This window comes from Emys orbicularis, chromosome 5 (genome assembly GCF_028017835.1).
Source record: "Emys orbicularis isolate rEmyOrb1 chromosome 5, rEmyOrb1.hap1, whole genome shotgun sequence".
Lineage (NCBI taxonomy): Eukaryota > Metazoa > Chordata > Testudines > Emydidae > Emys > Emys orbicularis.
The window spans coordinates 99,256,839-99,276,973 of record NC_088687.1 but is presented as its reverse complement, the minus strand read 5'-3'; the positions used below and the strand labels follow the sequence as shown (position 1 = coordinate 99,276,973).

Here is a 20,135-nt window from a genome sequence, read left to right as displayed (position 1 = left end):
TCTCAAATAAAGAGTTTCTTCTACAGAGAATGATATTTTCGCCATGTAATGTGAGTAGATATTAATTAAGGCTGTCGATTATTCGCAGTTAACTCACACAATTAGCTCAAAAAATTAACCGTGATTAAAAACATTAATTGTGATTAATTGCACTATTAAACAATAGAATACCAATTGAAATTTATTAAATATTTTTGGATGTTTTTCTATATTTTCAAATATATCGATTTCAATTACAACACAGAATACAAAGTGTACAATGCTCACTTTATATTATTTTTTATTACAAATATTTGCACTGTAAAAATGATAAACAAAAGAAACAATATTTTTCAATTCACCTCATACAAGTACTGTAGTGCAATCTCTTTATCATGAAAGTGCAACTTACAAATATAGGTTTTTTTGTTATATAACTGCACTTAAAAACAAAACATAAAAACCAAGTACATAAAAAGTTGTTACTAGGAGGAAGGAGAAGAATTGTTCTTCTTAACCTCTGAGGATAGGACAAGAAGCAATGGGCTTAAATTGCAGCAAGACAGGTTTAGATTGACATTAGGAAAAACATCCTGTCAGCATGGTTAAGCACTGGAATAAACTGCCCAGGGAGGTTGTGGAATCTTCATCATTGGAGATTTTTAAGGGCAGATTAGACAAACACCTATCAGGAATGGTCTAGATAATACTCAGTCCTGCCATGAGTGCAGGGGACTGGACTAGATGACCTCTCGAAGTCCCTTCCAGTCCTATGATTTGAATGTAAAACTTTAGAGTCTACAAGTCCACTCAGTCCTACTTCTTGTTCAGCCAATCGCTAAGAGAAACAAGTTTGTTTACATTTATGGGAGATAATGCTGCCCACTTCTTAATGACAATGTCACCTGAAAGTGAGAACAGGCATTCGCATGGCACTGTTGTAGCTGGCGTCACAAGATATCTACATTCCAGCTGCGCTAAAGATTCATATGCCTCTTCATGCTTCGGCCATTGTTCCAGAGGACATGCTTCCATGCTGATGACACTTGTTAAAAAAATTATGCATTAATTTAATTTGTGACTGAACTCTTTGGGGGAGAATTGTATGTCTCCTGCTCTGTTTTACCCGCATTCTGCCACATATTTCATGTTATAGCAGTCTCGGATGATGACCCAGCAAATACTGTTTATTTTAAGAACACTTTCACTGCAAATCTGACAAAATGCAAAGAAGATACCAATTTGAAATTTCTAAAGATAGCTACAGCACTTGATCCAAGATTTAAGACTCTGAAGTGCCTTCCAAAATCTGAGAGGGACGAGATGCATGCTTTTAGGAGTCTTAAAAGAGCAACACTCTGATCCAAACCTACAGTACCCAAACCACCAAAAAGCAAATCAACCTTCTCATGGTGGTATCTGACTCAGATGATGAAAATGAACATGCATCGGTCCACACTGCTTTGTGACATTGTAAACAAGCGGGCAGCATTATCTCCTGCAAATTGTAACCAGACTTGATTGTCTGAGTGATTGGCTGAAGTAGAACTGAGTGGACTTGTAGGCTCTAAAGTTTTACATTGTTTTATTTTTGAATGCAGTTATTTTTTTGTACATAATTCTACATTTGTAAGTTCAACTTTAAATAAATGGTATTCTATTATTAATAGCACAATTAATCGTGATTAATTTTTTAAATCGCTTGACAGCCCTAATATTAATACAAAGATCAGCCAGGATTAAGGCACCAAATTAAAACAAGAAATCATTAAACCAAAGAACTAAACAACTTGTATGGAGGATGAATGGGGCCAATGAGGATGTCTTTGCAGCAAGTGAAACAATTTTCTGAAGACTTTTCTGGAGGCTTTCTTAAGATTAATACAAGCTCACAGATGAACTAGATGGTTCCAGAACACTCTTATGGATTTATGATCATCTTCAATGATAAAAGAAAATGTATCTGTTTGTAAAAACATTACCCTAATAACAGAAGCTGAAGAAGAAAATACTTTTGGACACAAGAGATGTACTTTGAGGACGATATGGTTGACTGGAGAGAAGGAATGAGACTCTTCCCAGCAAAACACTAGTTGATATAAACCACATGCACACATAGGACAAAATGATTGCTAGTCTCTGGAAGCACAGTGAGGTTCACCTGAGCTATAACAAGCACTGGGGACCTGGAAGGAGATTCAGTGTGATGGAGGGGTGTCTGTTTCCCAGACAACTGAACTGAAATCAGCAGTCTGGGAACACAGTAGAGATGGGAACAGTGCTGCAAGATTCAGCAGCAAAAGAAGCACACTGATTTACTCTCTCCCAGACCCTTTGCAAAGGTATTCCTTTCATCATTCTTTCTGCTACTGCAGCAAAATGTTCTTGTCTGTTATTTTCTGTCTCTTCTTCAGTATAATTCTTTGCCATTCTTCTCTAACTTTTGAATAAGCTTTTATTTCTTCAAGTCTCCTGAAATAATATTCCTTCTTCCTTTTCAACCTTACATGCCTGGCACTGGGAAGAGTGCAAGTAGTCAGAGGAATGCACTTTGTGGAGATTTAAGTTTGATTTATTTCTTACCTGTTTTAGGTTTGTCTAGTGCATTTTCCGTTACTTGATTTAATATATGAAGTAAGACAGAGGTTCTTTAGATTGGTGTTACATACCTAAGTCAATTTGTTTTCTTTAATGTCAGCAAACTGTGCAGAGATTTTGCTATTTTCCTTTAGGCCCTTAAAATCAGTCAAAAGCCTTTCAGATTAACAGTTGTCCTTAGGCAAAGTTTATAAATGTAGCTGTTAATGAACCAAGTTCTAACTTGTTTTGTCTCAATTGTGAACACTGCCAAAGCAGCAAAACAAGATTTTAAAACCAGGTTCTGTTAGTATTTGGTTTAATCCACAATGACTAGCCAAATTTGGCAGAACTTGGTTCAGCCAGAAATGAACAAACTCAGTTGAAAACCTTTTGTAAATAATTCCTTAGGCCCTGACTTTCAAAAAGATGCACACAGATGAATTCTTGTACCTGCAGAGAACCCCATCCATGTGGATGCAAGTGTCTGTCTGCTTGCATCTTACTGCAAGATCAGAGCCTTAGTTTCTTGATAGTTTGTATAATGGGACTATGAACATTCAACAGCAAGAAATTATTTTAAAAACATCAATCTACAGGTATTTTACAGTACCTCTTCCCATGCACAACTGCCCCTGGATCTTGAGATTTTGCTTCCAACTCCTGAACTTCATCTACCAGTGTCTTAAAAGTAGCTCTCTTGATTCTGCAATATGAAGTGCTTTCAGATTTACTCTTGCTGAAACCATAATATATGTCTTTTTCAAGACTCTAAAATAGAAATTTACAAATTCATTTTTGCCAAGTGATTTCAACTTAAATTTTGAAAGGAGAAATTTTAAAGAAGTCTCAGTTCTAAATAATACACTTTGTCAGCTGTTATGCTAATCACAAACAACAGAAGTTATCAATTAAAAGTTCTGATTAACAAAAATATTTAAAAAGAAATAAAGTAGTGGTACATTGTGGCAAGATTTGTAAACTACAAACAAAGCGAGTCATAATTTGAAAGAATCAATGAAGCTCTTTATATTTTCTTAAACAAACTGGCCAATACTTAGAAAAATTAAAACTTGACAATAATTTTCCTTATAAATTTTAACAGTTCTATACTTACACTTTGTATACTACGTCAAAAAGCAAAGCTGTCACAGGAATACATAACAGACCCATCCAAAAGACTCCAGAGCTGAACAACATAACTGCCTGGATAGATAAATCACAAAAATGTTACTGTTATAGAAAAATAGCAAAACATTTAGACATCTCAGCATTTTCTTTGCTCAAAGTATCAAAATCAAATTCAACCAAACTTTGCTGGGCTCTCTAATACAATATAAAAATTACTGGGCCTGGGGAAAGTCCCTCAAACACTTAATATGTAAGTAAATGCTACTCATGTTAAAAGCTTGATGGAAAGTTCAAACTGTTCAGTTCTTTAAAAATAAAAAACAAACAACCCCCCCCCCTAAAACCCAGCTTAACACCATCCCATTTCTAATACTAATAAAGAATATTATTAAAATAAGATATAGCAATTTAAAATACTGTTAAATCGTTGAGAACATGTTCTACTAGCACTCCTATTTGCTGTCAACCCTAATATGAGATAATGGATACTGAAAAAGATATTTGTCCTTACAATTATCTTGTTATACATCTCCCAGTAGCACCCATTACTACTACTACTAAACTGACTACTGTTTAAATGTTTTGTTTATAATTCAGAACTGCAAAAATAATGAGAAATTATGTATACTTCGCCTGCTTTCCTGTAATCCTTTAAGAAAACATCTAAACAAAAGCTGTTTTTAAAATAAAGCAAATTACTGCAAAAATAAAATACTTTACTACCAACACACTTTTTGGCTTTTAGTTAGGTGTACAATTTAGTCTTTATTTTTTACTGTCAGAAGGGAAACCAGAATTTCTCCTGTCCATGTTAATTAACTTGTTTCTGCACACCTGTTACAACCAAAGACAAAATAAGTAATACTCTCTAAGCAAAATTAGTATAAAGGGCATTAAAATAGTCTTAATTTGCCTTTGTAACACATGCCAAGCATCTACATCAGAGATATTATGATTGCAACGAAAATAATCTACAATTAATAAATTGTCAGTTGTTTGTAATTAGTATATTAAAAATGCCTTTGTAATGCAATTAGATTTCACAGAGATTAAGAGTAACATTGCTACACAACAGCATTTTAATTCTTTGATTTCATTTCTTGAAGTCTAATTGCTTCTAAAGGTTAAATTTGCAGCACCTAATTGAAATAATAAACAAACTGCAAAATTTTACTAATATTAGCAATACCCCATTTAGGGGAAAAATGCAGACATTTTGAATAAGTAGCTTAAATACTACTTTTTTTTTTTAAGCACACATAAATTAAAGTTTGTTTCAGATCTGTATGTGGTACATTACTTACGGTCTAGAAAGAGAAAGTCATTTTCACAAAGTCTTACTATAATGTAGGTAGCGAATATAGCCCTATTTACTTTCAGAGTGCATGTAGATACATGTATTCTTTGGAAAACTTAAAATTTTACCCAAGCTGCAAACTGAAAATGTACCTTTTTTATCTACATCCATGTTTTATATGTATAGTAGCTATTACAGGTGACTGAGGATGCCCTGAGCACTTTATTTTTTAGCCAGAATAATTACTATAAACAAATTTATAAACTCTGAATAATAATGCTAGGATTAAAATAACTACAATTCACAACTTCAACCAAAAAGATCTTTTTAGATATCTGTAACAAAACAGAGAAAAATTTATTCACATAAAAGTCACTTGATATTATAACCAAAACATGACCCTTGACATGCTTGGTGACACGCTCACTTCTTAAAATCAATACTAATAGGAAATGCCTATCAAAACTATATTTTGTAAAAGCTTTTTAAGTTTAAGTAACAGTTATATAAACCAACAGTTTCCTAAACAAAAAATGGCAGAGAAAAAACACAATTTGATTTGATCTGAATCACTTTATATTATTAATTTTAATAATATTTTTAGTTTAGGGTAACAGCAAAGAACTATACTTGCTTTAGCCACTCTATTAAATGTTTCCTAGTGAAACAGCAAAAGTGATAATGTAGGTCTTAGGATGTTAATTCTGACCATTGTAATGCTAACTATGAATGAAGCAACAACTGGCGCCTACTATTCAGTCCATCCAGCCTTTAGCTTTACAAATGAACAACACGAATTGAGAAAAAAAGTTTTTCTGCGTCATATTTGAAAGCCTGTCAGATTTTTTTTTTTCTTTTGCAGAGTTAATCCAAACCTAAAAGATTTAAAGCCGACACTCGCATTAAAGACAGAGGGCCTCTTTGTATTTTTTGGATGAAGAGGGAAAAAATAAAATCCCACAGAGGTATTTCCTTCCTTTCTGTACAAGAAAGCTCCCCCCTCACTCTGTAGAAACCATTTTTGTCTCTAACTTTTCACATCTCTCTACACATAGGCAGGTCATCTGGGAAATGGCAAACCAATCCTTTTCAGACAATGGCACTAACAGGAGCAGCCTGTTCTGGGGATGGACTCTGGCTGCCTCTGTTCGTGGTTTACAAATTGTTCCTAATGTGTGAGATTTGTGGTCAATGCCAAGTTTTTTTCCCCTTTAGGCCTTGTGAAACCAAATGGAATCTTCCACAAAAGTGGCTCCCAGGGGAATTCAAAAATAATCTGAAGTAAGAGTTAGAAAGTCTAGTAAATTGTAGGACTAACAGGTCCCATTGGGAAAACAAATAATTGTTGTCTAAGTAGCATGGATACGCTGCAAATGTTGACTCTCAAAATTAAGACTTTCTAAAATAAATTAAGATAGCTCATAAATGTAGCTTTTATGGAATTTTTCCTGCTGCTGTTTGAGTTTTGATTAAAGAAAAAAAATTCCTGAAGATTGTTACCATATTGCTTTTAAATTCAGTAGACTATTAAAAGCCTTGCCTGCAGAACTTTTTAAAAGCACTGAAGGATATGTACTATCAGAAAATTACATATCAAGTTGAAATGATTAGATAAGATATTCCCCCTCTCTTTACTATATTTATGAAACATTACAGATACATTCAGACAAATCATTTTTCAGGATGAGGATATCAAAAAAGCGAGGCAACAAAGTTGGAAAGAGCAATAAAACCATTATGTGGAAAGGTTTATAAAGGCTTTTCAGTTTATCTAATCTAGCTATCATCACTGTAGTACTGGTATGTGAATGCCTCCCGAGTATTTAAGGATAGAAATAATAACAGTTTCTCCCTTCTTCTTCCTTCTCATCTACAGAGATATAACTTGATTAATTTATAGTTGGTTTTTGTGTGCGTGTGCATGCACAATAATTAAAGAACTAACTGAGGCAAAGCTAAGCTGAAGAGGAGTTTTGCATTTAGTTCTCAATGCAGTGAGGTTAAAGGTCATTTTTATCTTTTCTGGTAGTTAGTTCCATAGCCCTTTCTTTATATTTACAGCTTAAAAAACAGAGCTCCCACTAAAGAAACCATATTAAAAGTATACCCCCCCCCCAATCTGGTGGTACACAATACAAAGTAGAGGCCAACAATAAGGTGAGGAGAGCATCAGGAATGAAATATCAGGCAATCTGTCAGTAAGTGGAGAAGGAAGCAGTAAAAAACCATTGCTATCTGCAAAATCCTGAGGTCCTCACTCAAGCAAAATTCCTGTGAAATGAATAAGAATTTGCCCAAGCAAGGACTGAATAAAAACAGCAGGATTTTGTCCATGATTAATGAATATTAATAATATTTGATATCATCAGCACTTATTATTTTTAAAACTATATTTAGAAGGATTATTTATAGATAGGTACATAAATATAACTATGATTAGAAACACAGCTTTATGTGTCCTTCCCCCCCGGCCCAATTAGTATACAATGAGTTTTATTTTCAGATGAGTATCATTTTCATATAAACATACAGATTCAAAAAGGTACATGGTGTTGATTAAGACTTGGTGCACAAGTAGTTCAGGGTCTCATTTGATAGTTGTTCCTTCAAACCTTGTTCTTTTTCAAGAGATTGTCTATATGTGCCCCATGCACTTGAGATTGTAATGTTTTGGCCAGCAGTGCCCATTGGGCTGCACCTTCACCCTTCATGCCCTCAAGCCCACCCACCAAAGGGCATAAACAGGGCACGATGACCAACCGATCCTCAATTCCTTCTGTGGCTGTGACATAGAGTCGATTTAGCTGTGTCCCTGCCATTTGCAATTGCAATCCCTGTTTGTTTGTACTGTACATAGTTTCATTATAGGATAGTATAGGATAGCAGTGTAGACATTCCTTCCAGGAGCCCAGGCACTGAGACTTGGGGAGGGTCACAGAGCCTGGGCACATCTACATTGCTATTTTTAGCCCTGAAGCATGAGACCTGCAATACTGAATCAGTTGACCTGGGCTCCGAGACTTGCTGCCACTGTTTTTTGCAGTGCAGACGTACCCTATGAGACCTGTCTCAGACCCAGAGAGATGAGATACACTGAAGTTGGAGCAGTCCCCATCAAAAAGTGCCCTACATTACAGATGGGGATGTAATTTCCAGCTCGGGTAGACATACTCACACTAACTTTGATCAAGCTAGCATACTAAAAAAAGCAGTGTAGAGTGGCAGTGCGGGTGACAGCATGGGCTAGCTGCCTGAGTACAATAGTGTCCAATACCCTAGGCATGTACTTGGGTGGCTAGCCAATGCTGCAGCTATACTGCTATTTTTAGTAGCTAGACATTATATCGCCAGCTGCACTGTAGCTATCCCACTGGTGTTCTCCTGCAACCTGCTGTTTTTGCCTCCTCCCAATCTGAAAGGGGCAGATCCCTGCACCACTTATCTAAGAAGCACAAAAGAGGACCCCCTGTTAAATGTACTTCTAAAAGGAAGAGAGAGATAAGTCTCCTCTTTCTACAGTTTTTAAAAAGAGCAGCTCAAGGTTGAGTCAAGGTTGCTCTGGTAGCTGCGAGGACTCAAGGGTCAGATCTCTGATACCCACTGTTATCTCAGACTTGTATATGGCGACTAAGGTACCGCATCAGGGGCTTCCCATGCTGGAGCTAGGCTGTTCTCAGTGGTGGCAGATGACAGAACAAGGAGCAATGGTCTCAAGTTGCAGTGGGGGAAGGTCTAGGTTGGATATTATGAAAAACTATTTCAATAGGAGGGTGGTGAAGCACTGGAATGGGTTACTAAGGGAGGTGGTGGAATCTCCATCCTTCAAGATTTTTAAGGCCCAGCTTGACAAAGCCCTGGCTGGGATGATTTAGTTGGGGTTGGTCCTGCTTTGAGCAGGGGGTTGGACTAGATGACCTCCTGAGGTCTCTTCCCACCGTAATCTTCTATGACTCTATGGTGGCCAGCAGTTTGACCTTGCTGCTGACATTCTTGGTACTGCCTATATCAGAACCACCGACTCTGGTACTGACCATACTGACTTTTATCTTGGTTTTGATGTCATTGGTAACAAGAATTACGGTACTGGCGGTTTTGGCTATTTCAGCCCTTCCCAAATATATTTTACTGTCTTAATTTGTAACACTGATGGAGCCAGTACCACAGCCATTAGTACTGGGATGTCTTTGGTGTTGACTAAAAAGCTCCCTGAGAGTCTAAACTTCAGACCTGAATGAGGGCTGCTCGTCCTTTACAAGAGAAGATTCTTATTACTTATCTGTCTCAGATATCAGTGCACATGGCTCACTTCTTTAGTCTCCTAGGGCACCCCCTCCATGACTCATTTTTCCAGTAGACTCCAGAGTTAGGGGTCATAGTAATCTAAGGGTGTTCCAGGAAGACCCGCTGTCTAGTATCCCCTTCCTTGGTCAGTCACTCTGTAACCATATGGACTTCATTCCTGGCCTTAAGAGGCATTGTGGTGTGTTCATCATGCTACAAGGCATAACTTCTCTGCTGTATCAAGAGCAAGATCACCTTCTCCACAAGAGTTATCTAGAGATCATCCTCAACAACAACCGTTTCATGTTCCTGCTACAGAGATTTCACCAGCACAAATTTCTGAGGAAGAGCAATTCCAGCACCAACCTGCTGAAATCATAACTGCTCACAAATCATCTTTGTCACCTGATGAAGAAGTGGTGCCACCCTCTACACCACCTGATGACTATAGGGCATTTCAGGATCTCCTTTGCAAAATGATGGAGGTGTTGGAGATCCCAACAGAATCTAGGAAAAAGCCCACAAATTGCTGGACATCTTACATTCTTCTCTTCCTGAAAAACTTGCTATGCCAGTCAATGAGGGCCTTCTGGAACTGGCTCAGTTATAGCAAACTCCAGCCTCCATACCTCCAACTATAAAAATGATGGACAGGAGACACCACGTTCCCTCTGTGGGTTTTGAATATTTTTATTTCCATCCTGCACCAGGTTCCTTGGTTGTTATGGCAGCTCAGGCGAGAACAAGACAAAAAAACATTCAAATCTACTCCTAAGGTCAAGGAGCCAAAGCAGCTGGATCTTTTCATTAGGAAGAGCTATTCATCTGCTATTTACAACTTTGAATACCTAACTACCAAGTTCTAGATATGACTATTTTAATTGACACAGAGTATCAGACTTCTTGGATAAGATCCTGGCCAATTACAGGGAGGAGTTAAAATAATAGATTGCAGTGGCCCAACTAACAGGAAGGACCTACCTGTTGGCTGCTACTGATGCATCATACTCTGCATCTAGATCAGTGATACTCAGACTGAGGCTTGCGAGTTGCAAGTGGCTCTTTAATGTGTCTCCTGCGACTCTTTGCAGCACATGATATTAAAACACTGGGTGATTTAACTATTAATCAATCAGGATGCTTTTACTATGTTATTAACCAATTGTAGTTGATAAAATAATAATACTTGGTCATTCATTTTGCTGTGAGAATTATCTGTCCATCTATCTATCTATCTATCCACACACACACAAAATATTTCCCTTGTAATACTGTTTAAATATGAATATATAGTATTACAGTGAATGAAACAATGAATTCACACTACTGTGGCTCTTTTAGATAATGTTACAGAGGGTCCTGTGGCACCTTTAAGACTAACAGAAGTATTGGGAGCATAAGCTTTCGTGGGTAAGAACCTCACTTCCTCAGATGCAAGTAATGGAAATCTCCAGAGGCAGGTATAAATCAGTGTGGAGATAACGAGGTTAGTTCAATCAGGGAGGGTGAGGTGCTCTGCTAGCAGTAGAGGTGTGAACACCAAGGGAGGAGAAACTGCTTCTGTAGTTGGATAGCCATTCACAGTCTTTGTTTAATCCTGATCTGATGGTGTCAAATTTGCAAATGAACTGGAGCTCAGCAGTTTCTCTTTGGAGTCTGGTCCTGAAGTTTTTTTGCTGTAAGATGGCTACCTTAACATCTGCTATTGTGTGGCCAGGGAGGTTAAAGTGTTCTCCTACAGGTTTTTGTATATTGCCATTCCTGATATCTGACTTGTGTCCATTTATCCTCTTGCGTAGTGACTGTCCAGTTTGGCCAATGTACATAGCAGAGGGGCATTGCTGGCACATGATGGCATATATAACATTGGTGGACGTGCAGGTGAATGAGCCGGTGATGTTGTAGCTGATCTGGTTAGGTCCTGTGATAGTGCTGCTGGTGTAGATATGTGGGCAGAGTTGGCATCGAGGTTTGTTGCATGGGTTGGTTCCTGAGTTAGAGTTGTTATGGTGCGGTGCGTGGTTGCTGGTGAGAAGGACTGTCTCACTGAAGGACTGTCTGGATATGTGGACTCCCTACTCAGACCCTACGCCACCAGCACTCCCAGCTATCTCCGTGACACCACAGATTTCCTGAGAAAACCACAATGCATTGGTGACCTCCCAGAAAACACCATCCTAGCCACCATGGATGTAGAGGCTCTCTACACAAACATCCCACACACAGATGGAATACAAGCTGTCAGGAACAGTATCCCTGATGATGACACAGCACAACTTATTGCCGAGCTCTGTGACTTTATCCTCACGCACAATTATTTCAAATTTGGTGACAATATATACCTCCAGACCAGTGGCACCGCTATGGGCACCCGCATGGCCCCACAATATGCCAACATCTTTATGGCTGACCTGGAACAACGCTTCCTCAGCTCTCGTCCACTCACGCCCCTTCTCTACCTACGCTACATTGATGACATCTTCATCATCTGGACCCATGGGAAGGAGACCCTGGAAGAATTCCACCATGATTTCAACAGCTTCCACCCCACCATCAACCTCAGCCTGGACCAATCTACACGGGAGGTCCACTTCCTGGACACCACCGTACAAATAAGCAATGGCCACGTTAACACCACCCTATACCGAAAACCCACCGACCGCTATGCCTACCTTCATGCCTCCAGCTTCCACCCCGGACACACCACACGATCCATCGTTTACAGCCAAGCACTGAGGTACAACCGCATCTGCTCCAACCCCTCAGACAGAGACCAACACCTACAAGATCTTCACCAAGCATTCTCAAAACTACGATACCCACACAAGGAAATAAAGGAACAAATCAACAGAGCCAGACGTGTACCCAGAAGCCTCCTGCTACAAGACAGGCCCAAAAAAGAAACCAACAGAACTCCACTGGCCATCACCTACAGCCCTCAGCTTAAACCTCTCCAACGCATCATCAGTGATCTACAACCCATCCTGGACAATGACCCCTCACTTTCACAGACCTTGGGAGGCAGGCCTGTCCTCGCCCACAGACAACCTGCCAACCTTAAGCATATTCTCACCAGCAACCACGCACCGCACCATAACAACTCTAACTCAGGAACCAACCCATGCAACAAACCTCGATGCCAACTCTGCCCACATATCTACACCAGCAGCACTATCACAGGACCTAACCAGATCAGCTACAACATCACCGGCTCATTCACCTGCACGTCCACCAATGTTATATATGCCATCATGTGCCAGCAATGCCCCTCTGCTATGTACATTGGCCAAACTGGACAGTCACTACGCAAGAGGATAAATGGACACAAGTCAGATATCAGGAATGGCAATATACAAAAACCTGTAGGAGAACACTTTAACCTCCCTGGCCACACAATAGCAGATGTTAAGGTAGCCATCTTACAGCAAAAAAACTTCAGGACCAGACTCCAAAGAGAAACTGCTGAGCTCCAGTTCATTTGCAAATTTGACACCATCAGATCAGGATTAAACAAAGACTGTGAATGGCTATCCAACTACAGAAGCAGTTTCTCCTCCCTTGGTGTTCACACCTCTACTGCTAGCAGAGCACCTCACCCTCCCTGATTGAACTAACCTCGTTATCTCCACACTGATTTATACCTGCCTCTGGAGATTTCCATTACTTGCATCTGAGGAAGTGAGGTTCTTACCCACGAAAGCTTATGCTCCCAATACTTCTGTTAGTCTTAAAGGTGCCACAGGACCCTCTGTTGCTTTTTACAGATTCAGACTAACACGGCTACCCCTCTGATACTTAGATAATGTTGATCATTAATTTGGCTCCTGAACCAGTGCGGTCTGAGTATCACAGATCTAGATCAATGGCTACAGCAATCACCATGCATTATGCTTCCTTCCTTCAATTTTTAGGGATATCCATGGAAGTCCAAAATATCATTACACCTTTTTGACCTGAGTAGCTAGTCAAAGTTCAGGGCCCTGAAGGTGTTCCAGTTGGAAGTAGAAATTGACAATGGAGTCTGGACATTTCTTTGATGCAATGTTATTTATTTACAAAGTATGTACAAAGTCCAGTTCTCTGATCACAGGAGGAACCAAAACATGGTATAGCTTCTTTGCTTACGGTCCCAAGCCTCTTTACCAGCCCGAGCCCTAGAATTCCTTTCCCTAGCTTCTTCTAAGGTTATAAACCATGATTGTCTGTCTGTCTATTTCAGTCTATCCTCTCTCTCTCTGGCAGATTCCCACACCCACCTGGTCAAACAACACACTGTGGAACCCTTTGCCACATGGTGTTAGTTTCTGGGCAGACCCCATGATGCCTTGTTTTAGGTGGATCTCTTTAACTGTCTCTCATAGCTCTCCTAAATGAAAGATGTATTCACACCCATCAGTTTAAATGAGGGTCAACCTATTCCATAACTTAGTTGAACCAGCTCATAATGATACTATTGAAGACCTTCCCTTTGAGGGGAATGACTGTCTTAGTGCAAAAACTGATTAGGTGTTACACGTAAGGACTCTGGAGCAACATTATTTTCCTTTAGCATTTATACTCATCAGCCCGAGAAGAAACAATCCAGACACCAATTGCAGTCAAGACAGTTTTCTTTGTACGATCAGCCTTAACAAAGGCCACCTGATCTGCCCAGAAAGAGGCAGAGATTTCCTAGAAGGATCTTCTTCCATGGTAACCACTGCCATCACAAACCTGCTACCATCCTCAAAGCAGTCAGTTTGATGGTCATTTTGAGAGGTGTCCACAACCAACCTCAGAATATCCTTATAATTTCCCCGCTCCTTTTAGGGATGATTTAGGTCACATCTACACTAAAAACATAAGTCAACCTATGTTGGGTCAACTTACAATCACTACAGTAATTACTCTGGTGGTTCATGTCCACACTACCCTCCTTCTGTCGGTGGTGCGCGTCCTCACCAGGAGCGCTTCCACCAACTTAAGAGGAGCAGTGTGGGAGGCTGAGAGCCTGGGCTTTCAGCTCCACAGGCAGCTCCCCACCAGGAGCCAGGCTGCCCCTGGGGCTCTCAGCTTCCCACCGCAGTGGGCTCCCAGCTGTGAGCTCTGCACCCAGAGTCCAGCACTGGTGCAGCCACCGGGCTCCTCATGGGGAGCAAGCAGGGAGCCCGGCAGCTGCCCTGAGGCTCCCAGCTCCCCGTGGGAAGCCCAGTGGCTGTCCTGAGGCTCCCAGCTCCCCACGGGAAGCCTGGTGGCTGCAACAAGGCTCCCGGCTCCCTGCCGGGAGCCACCCAGACTCTGGGTGCGGAGCTCCCCACCAAAAGCCTGGCTGCGGAGGGAGCAGAGAGTCTAGGGGAGCAGCTGGGCTCCCTGTGAGGAAAAGGGAGCCGGGTGCCTACGGGCAGTATCAGGGCTCCCCGCAGGGAGCCTCAGTGCAGCAGGCTGGCTACCAGCAGGGAGGGTGCAGCCCAGCTGGGAGTGGGGAGCCAAGGCAGTAGCTGGACTGGGAGCGGGGAGGCTCTGAGCAGGGCGGGTGCAGCCCAACTGGTAACAGGGAGCCACGGGAGCACACAGACTCTAGCTGGGCCCCTCACCCGCCCCAGTGACATCTTCCATTGTACTCTCTAGGCTATTATTTTTTCACCTCTACGCTTACAATATGTTAAAAAAAAATTGTGATCTACACCATCTGTTGAAAAACAAATTTATCGAGACTGTTAACATTTTTTATTTAGCTGGTTTATGCTGTTTTTGCTTGGTTACTTATGTACCACAGGAAATTCTACATCATGCTACATATTGTAACTGCTACACAGCATATTTGCATTTTGTATCTGATTTAAAAAATATTTGAAGGTACAGAAAGATATCCATTTCTCTGGTTTCTTCTAACCCAAAGAGTTTAATAGGAAATCACTAGTCTGCACATTTTTGGAGTTTGTAGGTGTTCTCAAAACCTGATGTACCACAATAAATTATGTACATCTTTCTCTTTTTCCAGCAATATTTAGGAAAAATACTGTGAAGTTATTTCCTAAAGCTACAGTGTTATAAGTAAGACTTTTATTTAACCTTCATTCCTGAAGAGAGAGATTTTAATAACGAACCTAGATATTTTTTAAAATGCTAGGGACAGTAGAAATATCAACCAACAGCATCTTTTATTAGTCTGAATGTTGTGCTTTGCTCTATTAGATAAAAATCTGAGACTGCAAGTAAGTTCTTCCCTGGAGGGTACTTGTCTAAGTACTTTAACCTTTGATAAACATCTACATTTTTTTCTTTCTCAAGAAGTTTAATTTTATTATTTTTAGAATAATAATTAAAAGATGAATATGAAATATTTTAACAGTGCAATTCCATATGTAAGATAATTTATTATGCTGGATAATACAGACTGAAGCAATATTTCAGAAACTAATACTGTTAATATAGTATAGTAATACCTTTCCTACAGGGTGCAGCATAAATGTCCAACAAAGAGTTTTATTGTTTTTCACAGGGATTCTACAAACCTCAATCAAATGATCTGAAATTCTGTAAAACACATGCTTGTTCCTTAACTTCAATTTCCTTCAGTAGTTTTATAGATCCCTTAGGCCAGATGGAGCAGAAACAGATGGTGTTCTGGAGAACTTTACAGTGCATGTCTACAGTACCACAATAAATTTAACAGTTCTGCAGATACTGAGCTTTTGTTATTAATTTCTATACGAACTGTTTCTTATTGCAGTAAGTTTTATATTTTTAATCTGGTTTACTAATCACAATGGCAAAATTAGAAAAGCTCAATCCTCATTTTAAAAATACATAAGCACCCAACAGCGTCATTCAGACAATTATGAAAGGCAAGTAGCATAAGTTTATACAGCACAGCACTTTCCTGGAGCATGCCTTGCCTCATAAATTGTTGTACGGGTGTGAACATATACAAGTCAGGTTTTTTAAAAAGGTCTCCTTCTCTTAAATCACATCCATGTTTGTTTGAGGAGAGGGAGACAACTATACCAGCTAACTATACCACAGCAAGATTTTCCCATTCAAACATTTTTTAAGTCAAGCTGTTTTCTTATTTTAGTGCTCCTCTAAACAAAATGAAGTATTATTTGCGTGAGATCTACAGAACCTTTCAGTTATAAAATATCTATGTCCTATCACATTTATACTCTACTGAAACATGAACAACCAATAACTACTTTGATTAGAGTTATGTATGTTATAGGAAACTTTAAACGTAGAAGTTTATTGCAGATTAATTACAGAAAAATATCACAAATAAGTGACCACAAGATCAGTTATTTTTCCTCAATAGCTATAATATGGAATATAGAAAAACACAAATAGCTTTTCACCTGGCAGTACACTGTATTGTAGATCAAAAATGCTTTTTCAACTGACACTGTTACCATGATACAGGAAGCTTTTTGATGCAGGTGTTTAAAAGTGCCAAATGAACTTGATGACCAGGTGCTCACTTGTCTACTTTCAGCTAGTAGATAATAGGACACAATAGCTACTATATGTACTGGATGGAATTAGTCCGTAAGTTAGCCATCAGACAGCGTATGAAGGTAGTCAAGCAGTTTTGTGCAGCATAAGGAAAAGAGTCCACTTGGCCCTGACTGCACCAAACCACAAATCTCTTCCAACTGGAATTATAAATTCTTTGGATGGATGGCTTCCATGATTCCAGGAAGACATGAGTCACTTGCACAGCAACAACAGTCCTACAGATCTCTACCTTGTCAAGAGCTAAGTTGTCAGGGACAGAGTGCCTAGGCTTGGATGCAGCAATGTTTCCTGGTTCTGAGTGATGATCCAAGGCAGACTCTCATATCTTATGAAGCCCATCAAAGTTGGGATGTCACCCCTCCAGATGGTAAGAAGTTTATAGGAGATTTTTATGGTGGTGGGAATTATGCCTATGGTGGGATACAGATAGTGAATGACAGATGCTGGAAGCGGAGACAGGAAAGTTTGGCTAAAACGGATGTCCAGGGTATTCTGGGGTGCAATGAGTGGGAGCTAACATGGAGCTGTGGGTGAGATTCTGGGTGGGCAGTGAGTGTGGAAGGGAGTAAAGGAGTAGGGAGGCAGTGAGTGGTGGAAAGGGGATAGGGGAATAACCATGGGGGCAATAAGTGGGAGTAGGGGAAAGGAGGGAATGGTCAACAAGGGAGCCTGGGGGGGGCAGTAAATGGAGATAGCTGATCTTAATAGGGTTAGAGAAGAAGGAGTGTGTGTGTGGATGCTGCCATAAGTAAACAAGCTGCTGGAAGCCGCATGAGATGAGCTGAATGTGGGTCTCTGGAAGGAACAAGTCAGAGTTCCATACAAATGGGAGAGGGAGGAGGTTATGGTTGCTGGGGGAGGGGCAAGAGAGCAATTGGTGGGTTGGAGTTGCAAGTAGAAGGGAAGAGAAGGGAGGTGCTGGTGGCTCTGCAAGAGATGCAGTGACTGAGCGCTCAAGACAGTGTTGTTGGGAGGCAGACAACAGCATTGCCTTGAGAAGCTGCTGGTTCAGACAGCTAATAGGGAGGCTGTGGGAAGCCAACTCTCCCAACACCTCCTCATAATAACAGAGCTTTTTCTCCTACCCGCATTCCATGCTTACCTATGCTTCTGGGGTCAGCAAGGTCAAGATGAAGGTTTGGGGGAAGCATGTATACTGTCTAAAATTAAAAAGTTGCAAATTATGAGAGATTACAAGAATTAGGCATCTTTTCTTTTTCCCTTTTTAGGTGGGACAAAGTGAAAATCCCAGGATATGTCTGGTTTCTCTGTAGTGGTATCAAACAGATCATCTCCCTAATAAATCTAACCACAAGTGACTACAAAGAATTGTGTTTCCTTTCTGATAATTTAGAAAAAACACAATGCTGTCAGGCAAAATTTCAGGAAAATGATCTGTAAAGCAGATTGTCTAGTGTGGAAGTATTCATTCAGTACTTATGGACAACAAATACAGTGAAGCCCATTGAAAGGTTTATTGTTACTGCAGTTAAACATTATACTGTGTAATACAGATCACATTACACAGACTGGAAAGTTACTGTGAGGTCACAGGAAATTTTGAAATGTTTCCCTCATTTTCTCTCATACATTATATGTCAAAGTTTCTTCATTTGAAATCGTAAGGTTTTCTGCTACTTCTATAATCCCTCATGGTAGAAAAGAGATCTTATGACAATTTCCTATGAGCATTTAATATTTCAAGCTCTACCATGTTAGAATCTGTGGCTAAGACTGAGAAAGATATAGTTGCTTTATTTACTAGAATAGACTCAAGAGGTGGAAAATGAGATATAATGTGCTTAATCATAAAGGTTCAAAATAAAATAAAGCGCATAAAGAATGCCAAAGACAAAGATGGTGAGGGCTTGAGGCAGGGGGAAGCAAAGCCTTTTACCCACCAGTGTTGGCTATACCTAGCTATTCCTCCTGTCAACAATTTTACCTATACTAGGGACTAAATTCCTTCTAAGCTGCGTGGCCGCGCAGCTGCCTGTTAAGCGCCGCTCAGGGCTGCGGCGGGGAGAGATGCCTCTCCCCAAGCACCAAACCCGCTGCTTTGCCCTTCCCCCGGCTCAGCCCTGGCCCGACCCTGCCATGGCCAGGGGACAGGTGCCCCTCCCCGGCCCCGACTCAGCCTGGCCTGGACCTGCTGTGGCCCGGGGAGAGGCGCCTATCCTATGGCCCCAGCCCAGGACCTGCCGCAGCCAGGGGAGAGGCGCCTCTTCCCCCAGCCCAGGTGCTGCTGCTGCGGGGAGAGAGAGCTGGGGGGGGAGGAGCCTCACTGCACCCCAAACCCCTCATCCCCAGCCCCACCCCAGAGCCTGTCCCCCCAGCCGGAGCCCTCACCCCCTGCACCCCAACCCTCTGCCCCTCATCCCTGGCCCCACCCCAAAGCCCGCACCCCCAGCCAGAGCCCTCCCCCTCCCCCCCACCGTAACCCTCTGCCCCAGCCCTGATCCCCTCATCCCCGGCCCCACCCCAGAGCCCTCATCCCCTGCACTCAACCCTCTGCCCCAGCCCTGAGCCCCCTCCCACACTCCGAACCCCTCGGCCCCACCCCGACACATGAATTTTGTTATGTGCACCAATATGGAGTTGATGTGTCCTACATCACCTCCATATTGGTGCACATAACAAAATTCATTCCGCACATGGGTGAGAAAAATTAGGGTGGAAAATGCCAGGAACCACTTTTCATCCTGGATTCACAGGAAATAAGGATTCACAAACCTAACCATTTTCAGCTCCAAGTACAAGGTACAGTTCTTTGATCTTGCCTTCTCTAATATAAACACACAGCAACATATATGTAATAAAAAACAAACCAAAACAATCCCCCCTACCAAAACACTTCACTGCACACACAATCCCCCCCACCCCGCCCTGAGGAGAGGATGAGAAAAAGAACAAAACATTCTTACAGATGTTAGTCACATTGCTCAATGCACTACTGGAAGGCACTCAGATGCTATGATGATGAGTGCAAAACCTATATAGAAAAGACCAGTCCATTCCAAGAATTTTGGACTTTCCCATTGGAAGTGTCTTCTACTGTGTGAACTTTTGTGTGAACACAACAGTCTGTCAGCTGTCAAACCAAATACACACAGCAGTTATCATACACATCATAAAACACTTCAAAGAGTGGAAAAACTAAGTTTCTTAATATCTCATGTAAATGTCAAAATCCCACAAACTAAGATATAATATGAGGTCTTAATTGGTTGTCATAGTTAGCATATTAACTCACAAGAAGTTTTAAGTGTTAAGGTTAGTTGTACCTGCTAAAGACCAGCCATTAAAATGGACTCTTTACTTACCTTGTAATTTGGCTTTTTCTGAATATATCCCCATGCAGGATCCCCAGTTCTAGTGT

At 40.8% G+C, this 20,135-nt stretch overlaps 1 protein-coding gene across 1 annotated transcript in view; it reads right to left on the bottom strand.

The window, feature by feature from the left end:
• ATP8A1 (ATPase phospholipid transporting 8A1) overlaps positions 1 to 20,135 on the bottom strand; it is a gene marked incomplete at its 5' end in the record, with an annotated part of 249,508 nt that overhangs the window by 8,939 nt on the left and 220,434 nt on the right. Inside the window, 2 exons of the mRNA XM_065405013.1 lie at positions 3,170 to 3,262; positions 3,674 to 3,762. Coding sequence (XP_065261085.1) covers positions 3,170 to 3,262; positions 3,674 to 3,762 — 182 coding nt within the window. The remainder of the gene's footprint in view (positions 1 to 3,169; positions 3,263 to 3,673; positions 3,763 to 20,135) is intronic.